An 11240-nucleotide genomic window follows, 5' to 3' on the forward strand; every position below is an offset into this window, starting at 1 on the left:
AATGCAAAAAGATGCGGAGACTCACATGACTATTTGGTATAAATGAGCAACTTAGCATTGTTCTCTCCCGACTGAGATTTCAAAGCCAACCCCCTCCACCAAACCCAACCCTTAACAAATTCAATTCAAACATTTTATAAAACAAAATCTCCTATTTTTTCTGAGAGCTACTCCTACTTCTCCGATCATAAAAAAATAAATAAAAACCAGAAAAATAGTTCCTTTGCTTTTCATAGTTGTTTTTTATTTTTTATTGGAAAAGCTTCGATCTTTACTATATATTGAAGATCTACCGCTCTGGGTTTAACTTACTCAACCTTTTCAGGTAAACAAAACTCATAAATTCTTTCATTTGTGTTCTTTGTTTTTTGCTCCATCACCCCATTGATTTGATGTGATTTGATCTCTTCTGTTTTTTTTGTTCTCTGCGCCTTCCACAGAAACCACTTGAATTTTCACCATGATCTACTCTGTGAAGCAATACTCCGCCGTGACAAACGGGTCCGACATCTTTCTGCGGCGGAGCACACGGCCGACACAGGTGCAACGATCACTGCTTTTTCCGTCTCTTCAGGTGCAAAAGACTCAGAGACGAGTAATGTCGGTCCAAAGGGCCTTGCACCTGTCTGGAATCGGGAGTCTTGTTGGGTTGCTAAAGCCGACTCGAACAAGTGTGAACAAATGTCAGGCGTTCGAGGCCGACCGATCACAGCCGATCGAGTCCAACGTCGACATTGCGAATGTCGACGCGAAAGTGGAGGCGGCAAAGAAGCTGAAGATCGGCGTATATTTTGCTATGTGGTGGGCGCTGAACGTGGTGTTCAATATATACAATAAGAAGGTGTTGAATGCTTACCCCTTCCCATGGCTTACCTCCACTCTGTCTCTGGCATGTGGGTCTTTGATCATGCTGGTCTCCTGGGTCACCAGGATTGCTGAGGCCCCCAAAGTTGATATGGAGTTCTGGAAAGCTCTGTTTCCTGTGAGTTGAATTGGGTTTTTTTATTTTTTTGTTGTTGTTTTCCTTGTACATATATATGTATACATGCTTTTGGGGTTTCCGAGAAATGGAGGAGAATAATGGAAAGTGAAGTTTTTAACTTGTTATGTTTGATGGTCTTGAAAATTCAATATCGGGAGCCATTTAGGATTGTTGGGTGTCTTTATTGTGTGAAGATAACCATTTTGTTTGGTTGCTGAGAAAATTAAGACAAAGGAAAGAAGGTGAAGTTTGAGAGGTAACCATTTTGTTTGGTTGCTGAGAAAATTAAGATAAAGGAAAGAAGGTGAAGTTTGAGAGGTCTCAAATGTTGACAAAGTTATAGAGATTGAAGTTTTTCTTTCCAACCAAACAATGACTTAGAGGCTTTGGTGGTTTGTTGTCATTTTGCTTGAAAATTCTGTTTATGTTTTCGATTATGGGTTGTGATTTTATTGTTTGATTTTCCGTGAACAGGTTGCTGTGGCACATACAATTGGGCATGTAGCAGCTACTGTTAGTATGTCTAAGGTTGCAGTTTCTTTCACCCATATCATCAAGAGTGGAGAGCCAGCTTTCAGTGTATTGGTTTCGAGGTTCTTGCTGGGCGAGTCCTTCCCTATATCAGTCTACCTGTCCCTCCTTCCAATCATCGGTGGTTGCGGTCTTGCTGCCTTGACAGAGCTTAACTTTAACATGATAGGTAACCATTTTGTTCTTGTCCCAGAGGGAATGGAATTGTAAAATTATTGGTTTGTTGATCTTATTATCTCCTGAGTTGGTATTTGCAATCTTTGTCAGTCTCCGTTGGAAAAGAAAGCAAATATATAGTAAAATTAAAATCTTTATTGTTGGGGAGTTTTGTGCAATAAGGCTAAGTTAGGCTCTAATGCTGCCTCAGTCAAGATTAAAGCACGTAAGATACATACTTTGCCTTCATATTCTTCTGCAACCAAATTAATTTTCCATTCTTCATGCTATATGTTTCAATTACTCTATCTGACCAAAAGAAAAATGTTTCAGTTTATTTTCTTCTATCTGGAGTTGGTTGTCAGCTTCTTTCTCCTTCCAGTGTTTTCCAAAAACCGGGATGAGTTTCTGGCCAGTTGCAGGGTTTTAGTGTGATTAATTACTCTGCCATTATATTGTATAAAAAAAGGTCGTACCTAGTGCACAAGGCTCCCGCTTTACGCAGGGTCTGGGAGAGGTGAATGTCGGCTAGCCTTACCCCCATTTATGAAGAGGCTGCTCCCAATGCCATTATATTGTATAAAGTGTAATTTTTTTTCTTTTCTCTAAGGTTCTAGAGTCTTAAATTTGGTCCTTTTGCTGGTTGTTTCAGGATTCATGGGGGCCATGATATCAAACTTGGCCTTTGTTTTTCGGAACATATTCTCGAAGAAGGGCATGAAGGGGAAGTCTGTTAGCGGAATGAACTATTATGCTCTTTTATCTATTATGTCTCTCCTAATTCTCATACCATTTGCGATTGCGGTGGAAGGACCACAGATGTGGAAAGCTGGATTTGATACAGCCTTCGCTCAAATTGGACCCAACTTGATATGGTAATTACATGTCATCTAACTGTGATTTCTTGGCCTGTTACTGGCTATGATATGTTTATTGTGTGGTTCGATATTTGCACATTACTGTTAATTGGAAGGTAAGTGTGCTAGAAGTATATCTAATCAGATGATCTCGTTCTACTGTTCATAAAGTCTTTCTACATGCAAACAAAGTAGTAGGTCTTGAGCTTTCTTTGGCATGTTTAGCTGATAGTTATAATAAGTTGCCATGATCACTTTTCTATTCTTTTTCTTGGAGGAGTTTAACCAGTACTAAATATGTGTTAATTATTGAAATGCTGCTGTATTTACAGTCATGACCATAAGGTGCTGGTTACTCATTATTTTATGCAATTCATAGTTTTTATTTCGTGTATGGAGCCAGAAACTTTTGGCAATGTGTTGTAAATGCTGATTGGAACTTGAATCCCTGTAGGAGCAAAGTTTGTGTTTGTTCTTATTTAATACAGTGATACCTTTTGTTCTAAGTATTTTTATAAATGCCTTTACTTACGAGTTGCTGTTGATTATATCGAATAGGTGGATGGCGGCTCAGAGTGTCTTCTATCATCTGTACAACCAAGTGTCATACATGTCCCTGGATGAGATTTCTCCCTTGACATTTAGCATAGGAAACACCATGAAACGTATATCCGTCATAGTATCCTCCATCATCATATTCCACACCCCTGTCCAGCCCGTCAATGCCCTTGGAGCTGCTATTGCAATTTTTGGAACCTTCTTGTATTCCCAGGTATGCCCATGTTCTCTTTATGCATTGAGGTTGATTGTTCATAATTTACTTGTGATATTTTTGCTAATTACGCCTATTAATATGATTTTTGTTTGTTTACCCATTATTTCCACAACTTTTAAGTTGTTAGGACGTGTGCCAACCGTTAATATATTACAGCACGTTCTCTGATGCAAATTGGCCAACCTATAGATCTAGACAAATTATATGTTTGCATTCTTCGCATGGCTTTTGTTTGTACGTTAAAGGTGCCAACAAGAAATTTGGGGGATTTTTTTGTTGGTTGTGAGTTGTACCACGAGGCTTACGATAGTGATGGCATCGGTACCTCAAACTAGGTATTTTCTTTTTACGTTAGACCTCTACTTTCTTGAACCTACCTTATTGAAGGTTTAGGTGGAGGCTCAATTCGGGGTAGATGTATATACCGGCGAGGATCATGTTCCGTTGCCACTAGTTAGGATGTTGATTTTGGTAGTGTTAGGTGTGGTTGGACCATCAAAGCCTACCTAACTTTACTGTGAATTTATAAGTTTATTTCATCATTTATTCCATTAATTAATGTCAAGAACGCTATTAGGCGTCTAATTTGACACCGACCGCATGATGTTGGAATATGCTTTGGTTTCCCCATTGTGATACTAAACACAAATATCTGCTCTTTCACCGTAAACAACATACCCTTTTGTTCAGGTAAAGCAGTGAGAAGCTCGGGCTCGAGGAAATTTACCTGCATGCAACATAAGCGACGGGAAAGGGAGGAGGCAGAGGCGTTACTGAATTTTGGTCGTATGAACCAAGAGCGTAATTGTAGATACCAATAATGATCGAGACAACATTTCCACCTGAAGAACTAGGCAGGTTTTTTGTTTTCTTTTGTTTTTTCATTATTTTTATTTTAACGATGTTGGAGGGAGAAATAATTCAATAATAAGCAGGGTATAAATGTCAATGTGGACCATTGAGAGCATATTCCAATGGGGTGTGATATCCATACACCCCTTTTTACTTCTCCCACACCTTTTTAGTTTTCGGCCGTCGGATTGGATAAATTAAAGAAGATCAACGGACATAAATTAAAAATGTGTGTGAGAAGTAAAAAGGGTGTGTGGATAGCACACCCCATTCCAATTGGATTGGTGTGTGTATGCTTCATTAGACATCATGAGGATTGTATTCCGGATTATAAATATATAAAGGCAGCATCGTCCTGCTGCTGCAGTTTTTGTTTCCTTCATGTGTGCTTTAACTTAAATAATGAGGACTTGGGTCTTAGCCCATCCTAGGCTCAGTGCGTATTTGTTTGGGCCCAAAATAACACTTTGGGCCGATCCTCGAATTGTTTTTTGGTCCAATGAAGAATATCGGGAATATTCTTTGTCATGGCTGAGTCCAGTAGAGTTCGGCCGAATCCTATCGGAAGATGGTTTTGCCTGGATAAGGGTGAAGTGGTTGAATCCTAGTGCAGTAAGGATTCTTCAGAAGTTAAGGATGTTTCAAATAAGAAAAGATGTCGAGAATCAAGGGATTGAATCTAGGTGATTAAAGAGCTTGGTTTAGAATCCTATGGGGGTTAGGATTGGTCGGAGCCTAATCAGATTAGGTTGAGGAATTCTAGTCCAAGTGAAATATTACCTCGGCCATTAGGGAAATTACTACTATAAATAGAGAGGGGAGTGTATCATTCAAAGCTCTTTCCAATTCAACACAAAACTGCCCTGCGCAAACTTCTCAAACATCTTGAGATTTTTATTTTCTTTTTCCTCGCCAACACATCTTCAGTTTGGATAAACAGCACTGTGGAGACAACCAGCAACATCTTCAGTTTGGATAAATAACACTGGAGCTGTAGAATGAGCCGACTGAGGATAAACAGCACTGCTTTGAAACCGACTGGTTATCTATCCAAGTCTCGGTCAACGAGGATTTCCAAGTCCTTGTTGGAAGAGGTTATCTCATCAGTCTTCTTGGCGAAGTGAGGTGTTACCAGGCTCAGCATATTGAAAGCCGAGTTTATTTTATTATTGGATATTCACAAGTATATTTTAGAGTTCGACATTCAGACGGTTGAACTACATTTACAATCAAGACACTTATCTCTTTTGAGTATTTGTGTTTGCACAAATATAATTACTAAGACCAATCCCGGCGTCAATGATTCGTGAACTTCGAAGAAACTAGCAGCCTTGTCTTCAGGCTCTAGAACCCAAAGGCTGGGCCGAGTTCCTTCCTCGGTCGCAATTGCAAGACGCAGAAGTTAGCAGCGCGCCCAACACCACATCAACATATTTTACTCCCTAGCCGAACTTGGCCAACGAGTTGGCACGCCTCGCATTCAACCGAATGACGTAGTTAGCTTATTAATTACTTGGCTTGCACATCCCATAGGCTAGATAGTTTTTAGGGTCAACAATATCACAAGCCTCTTTTGAGGACTTGGGTCTTAGCTCAATTTTTTATTTTTTATTTTGTTTTTACAGATTGCCCATTAAAAGAGATTACCAGCTGCGGAACTAGAACTTAGACCTTAGTTTAGGGAAGTGAACAATCTATACCAACTCAACTAACTCTATAGAAAAACATAAGAGCTTTTGTTGATCAAGTTTATATAAAGTATATTAATTTTCGTTTTGTACTATGAACTTCACAACATATGTACGTCAGTCCAAGTTTTTCTTCAACTCATGTACTTTCGCAAGTATTGGTGGCTTAATTTTCAATTAACCCCTTCAACTAAAAAAAATAAAAAATTCAATCAATCTTTGTTGGGGACTTTTAGGTTGAGCTGGACTTGGGATTTAAGAGCATCCTCTTGTCTCCCTTGATTCAATTTCGTACCAAGTCCTGGAATATCTTGAAAGAATTAGCATGTCTTAAGAAATATCCAGGTTGGACCAATGACTCGAAGATAGCATGGTTAAGCAAATAATGGCTTGCTCAAGTAATGCATGGTGCGGAAGCTAGAAGTTTATCAGTTTAACATGAGAGAGGGAGAGAGAGTTTGCATGCTTACATGATATTCTTGGTTGGATAATCTGGGTTTCCTAGGGTGGTAACGTAACAAGGCTTCTAATGGCTCGAATGCTCAGAGGAAAAGCTATGGAAAATATTAATGACGTGTTTACGTACCTGTAATCGAAATCAAATTGTGGAATTGAATTCCGATTATAGAGTATTCCAGCGTTTACTAAATCCTAAGGAATTGAAAAAGTGGTGGGACCCACAAAAATTTTGGAATTCAATTCCTTCTTTTGGAGGATTTGGACTCGTGTGATATATGAGGTATTTCAATTCCGTCTGCTGTGGGGAATCCGGAATACAAATTTTGTACCACTTATATCCTCACTTTATTTTTAAAATTCCGGCACCACCCTTTGCATTAATAAAGAATATCCACACGCCGCTATCCAACGCTAATGTCTAGTGCCACTCCTTCCCCCAACACCGCAACCACCCATGCCTAGCGACGCAACCCAAACCCACTACTCCCACTCTCCGCCATATCTCTATGTTTCCCCAAGAAAATTTTGAAATTAAATGCACTGGGTTAGCTAGAGAAAGAGAGAGAGAGAGAAAAAAAAAAAAGAGAAAGGGGGAATGAGAGAGTTAAGTGGAGTTTATTTGCCATCAGATGCCCAAGATTGGGAATAGATAAACTTGAAATCATAATGGAATGGATTGAGATAAAGAGAGGTGGTGGTGAGGAATGGGTTCTTTGGGAAGAAAAGATGGGTTTGGTAGGTTGAGTTAATATATATATATATATTCACTCTTTTTATGAATTATTATATAAAATTTTATTTTATAGATTTTGAATAAGGGCATTTTTGTAATCATATTGAATTATATTCCGATTCTAGTGAATTAGTAAACACTTATATGGAATCAGTACTTTTTTTACTCCGATTCCAGAAAATTTAAGTAAACAGCTTCAACATGTATCTAATTCCAACTCCTCCTCAATTCAATTCCTCTCATTTTGATTACAAATTAGTAAACGAGCCATGAGGTTGCAGGGGGAGATGTTTCTTGGGGTTTCAAGGGTGTTTGCACTTGGGGAGAGATTTGGTGCAGTACTTACTCTAACGTTCTCACCCTCTGAGTTCTTGGATCTCTGTTAATGGCTCATCCCCCCCTTCTTGTAGGTGGATGACTCCCTTCTAGAGTTCCTTAAGGAATCTCTAATTGTGGCTCGGTCCTCCTTCCCCTTTTTCCCTAGTTCTTTTGCCACTTTCGTTTTGGTGCAAGATGGCTAGGTCTTGCTACCTCGTACAGTGGTGAAGCCAGGATTTTAGGTGACGAGGGGCCTCACATAAATGTAAAAAAAAATAAAAAAAAATAAATATATAGTATTTACAATAGAGTATGATACATGCTTGGAGTTGTGAGCTAATTAATTTTTTTTGAGGCTTTAAATGTTGTTTTTCTATGTTGAAGTTGACATTCCCTTATCAAGTCAATATAGAGAGTAATTAATCAAAAATTAAGAGGATTAAGAGAAACTAACCTTCCAATATCAAGTCAATGAAAAATGCTAAGAATATCATGTTTTTAGATCACATAATATGGCGGTTGATTATTAGATTCCTTCTTTAATGATTTAAAGAAGTAGTTCAACCATTAACTACTATATAATCATGTGGTCTAAAAATATGTAGATGGTCAGTCTAGCATCATCTCAAGTCAATACATAATAGATTGGGAATTTTTGAAGAAAAAATGAGAAGAATGGATTGAGAATTTGGAGAAAAAAATATATGAAATTTAAAAAATTTAGTAAAAAGTTAAAGAGAACAGAGTAAAAAAATATGAATTTTCAAGAAGTGGAGGAGGAAAAACTCAAAGTTTTATTATTTTTCATTTGGCAATGTAAAAGATTTTTTTTTTTTTTTGATAAAACTAAACTAGAATTTAGATTTTAATGTTAAGAGTTATTGATTTGTTTATAAAATAAGATGTTAAATTTATTTTAAGGAAAACTAATGAAAATGGCTTGAAAACTTTGAGTTTTAATGATAAAGACAAAATAAATGGTAAAGTGAATAGTACCAGGATTGACTTTTTAGTGTAAAAATGTGGTTTTCCGTTAAAGTGAACAGTACCAGGTGCTTTTCGTTAAAGTTCCCTTTATTTTAATTATTGGTGAATAGTATTTAAGAGTTGTGTGTAAACTAAAAGAAGTATGATACTAAGTTTATAAAATATATATTATATATATATATATATATATATATATATATATGTATATATATATAAATACTAAATTATTTAGAAAGGCTAGTGTGGGGAGGCCTAGGCCTATGGTGGCCTTAGCGCTTCTGCCCCTGACCTCGTAAAACCTGCGTCGTACCTTCTTCCCAAGACATTGCTTTCCCGGGTCAACCTTCCACATGCGTTACTTCTAATAACGCACCTCATGGCTTTCGTGCGTTGGTCTGTTGCACGAGCTGGGAATGGAAAGTCAATCTCTCTCTTCATTAAAAGCTTATTTTGATGGGCTTTCACGTGAACTTAGGGATAGGGTTTGGTTCCTTTCTAACTAGATTGGTCAGCTTGATAGGGAAAGAGGTAAACTAAGTTTGTTCTCTCTCAAGCTTGCTCATGTGGACTTCAAAGGTTATGGGTTGGGGTCTTTGGGTTCCCAAGCAGCCTAAAGTCTTATATAATCTTGACTCCACCATGTAGGCTCCATCAACTTCCGTAACCATCCAAACCCCAATTCACTTGACAAGCCCAGGGCATGTGACTTGGGCTTATCTTGATTAGCATGATAAAGCTTGGCATGACGAATATGCATGAGTTTGCACGAGCGTGGCTTGATTTACACAAATGCATGGCTTAATAACGTACCATGGCATGATTACGAATATAATCCCTTCTTGATTCCGCACCTTGGTGTGTATATTGGGCTTGGCTTAAGGCTTGTATGACAATTGATTGTTGATGATTCATTGGCTTTCATGTGACATTTTTGGGCCTCAACAATCTTTACCAAAATCAATAATGAAAGAATTTCATAAAACAAGTTTGCCTCCATTGTATTGTCTTTGTCTAATAATATAATGCAATGAATAAGTCTATTTTTTCACATAAATTAATACATTACTATAACATTCAATTCGGGTTTATCGGGTTTGTCCAACCTAAGTGAACGATGTGTCGTTTTTATCTAGCGAGTGATGGTTTTAGACTTACAGTTGCAGAGGTGTTAAACGGCCCGACCCAATGCATTTAAAGTCGGCCCACATGAACTTCGGCCGTGTTTGGGCCGACCCACTTAATAAATGAATGCCTAGGCCTACCCTTAATACAACATTAAGCCAGCCTAGCTTGAGGTGTAACATCCCACATTGTCAAGGGGAGTGGATCCTTTATGCCTAATATGTATATTCCCATCTCTACCTAGCACGAGACCTTTTGGGAGCTCATTGGCTTTAGGTTCCATTGGAACTCCGAAGTTAAGTGAGTTCGGGCGAGAACATTCCCAGGATGGGTGACCCATTGGGAAGTTCTCGTGTGAGTTCCCAAAAACAAAACCGTGAAGGCGTGGTCGGGGCCCAAAGCGGACAATATCATGCTACGACGGAGTCGAGCTCGGGATGTGGTGGGGGCTCGGGCTAGGATGTGACAATTTGGTATCAGAACCAATCCCTGGCCAGAAGTGTGTCGGCGAGGACGTTAGGCCCCTAAGGGGGGTGGATTGTAACATCTCACATCGCCCAGGGGAATGGATCATCTATGCCTTATATGTATATTCCCATCTTTACCTAGCACGAGGCCTTTTGGGAGCTCACTGACTTCGGGTTCCATCGGACTCTGAAGTTAAGGGAGTTCGGGGAGAGCATTCTCAGGATGGGTGACCTACTGGGAAGTTCTCGTGTGAGTTCCCAGAAACAAAACCGTGAGGGCGTGGTTGGGGCCTAAAGCGGATAATATCGTGTTACGGCAGAGTCAAGCCTGGGATGTGCAAGGTATCAATCTTTTTGTCTCGCTGAGCACTACAACTTTCCTTTTTGTTTCACCCAATTTCATTGAGTATTGAAGAAGTTATACTCATTTGAATCTACCCAGTTTCCAGCGACCTCCGCAGATTTCGAGGACTTTTTCGACCAAACCACGGCGAGTTAGACATCGTGCCAGGTACCATTCTCTTTGTCTCTTTGAGAGCTATGATTTTTGTTTTTGAATCACTCAATTTCGTTAAGTATTGACAAAGTTATGAGTGTTTAAAGTTTGTCTAATTTCCGGCCGAATTCTGGCCTTCTCCTTCGATTAGGTTCGGCGACCTCCATGCTAAGAAGCCAGGCCCTTGGGCCTTTTCTCAAAACACCACGGGCCTTAGGCCCTTTAAGCACCAACCCAACCCTTTTTAGTTTTGTTTTTAATTTAATTAATTTATTCTTTTTCAAACTAAAGGCCCTTTGGGCCATTCCTTTAAAACCTGGGCCTAGCCCCAAAACTCATTGTGACCCAAACCCAATTACAAACCTTTGGACCCAGACCTTGGGCTGTGCAAATCTAAGGCCCTCGGGCCTCATAACCAAACCCATAACCCTTTTAAAACCTCATGCCCAAACCCTTTAGAGACCAACCCTTTTAAAAGTCTATCCTAAACTCTTTAACCTTTCAAACCCTAAACCCTAATCAACCCAAACCCTTTATGGAGAATACTCTGTTAGGGAATATTCTATCGATTTTTACGAAATTTATCCGAGACATTTTTTAGGATAATTCGACGTCCTGAATCCGTTTCCGACGTCCATTTTTCCAAATTCAATTGTTATAATAGAGTTTTATTAATTGGACCATTTATGTGCTTAGGGGCAATATTTGTGACGTTTCCGTGATTGCTAGTTTGCATGGCTCTTCAGCGGCTAAGTATCTGTGAGTGGACCCCTTCTAAAATTGCATGTTTTAATAGTAGAAATGCATACATGAAAAA

The 11240-nt window shown here is 39.0% G+C and overlaps 1 protein-coding gene across 1 annotated transcript; it reads left to right on the forward strand.

Annotated features, from left to right (window-relative positions):
- LOC103448517 (glucose-6-phosphate/phosphate translocator 1, chloroplastic) lies at positions 1 to 4250 on the forward strand. The gene is made up of 6 exons (XM_070807772.1): positions 1 to 325; positions 441 to 982; positions 1457 to 1682; positions 2322 to 2544; positions 3085 to 3298; positions 3992 to 4250. Exons 2-6 carry the CDS (start codon positions 461 to 463, stop codon positions 4001 to 4003), a joined length of 1197 nt encoding a protein of 398 aa, XP_070663873.1. The 5' UTR covers positions 1 to 325; positions 441 to 460; the 3' UTR covers positions 4004 to 4250.
- The last annotated feature ends 6990 nt before the right edge of the window (positions 4251 to 11240 follow it).

Source organism: Malus domestica, chromosome 11, assembly GCF_042453785.1.
Source record: "Malus domestica chromosome 11, GDT2T_hap1".
Lineage (NCBI taxonomy): Eukaryota > Viridiplantae > Streptophyta > Magnoliopsida > Rosales > Rosaceae > Malus > Malus domestica.

What these genes read in the sequence shown, in the direction of transcription:
- LOC103448517 (XM_070807772.1), top strand. Translation starts at nt 461, where the DNA reads ATGATCTACTCTGTGAAGCAATACTCCGCCGTGACAAACGGGTCCGAC. An exon ending in TCTGGAAAGCTCTGTTTCCT is followed by an intron (nt 983 to 1,456) that starts GTGAGTTGAATT and finishes TTCCGTGAACAG; the next exon opens with GTTGCTGTGGCACATACAAT. An exon ending in GCTTAACTTTAACATGATAG is followed by an intron (nt 1,683 to 2,321) that starts GTAACCATTTTG and finishes TGGTTGTTTCAG; the next exon opens with GATTCATGGGGGCCATGATA.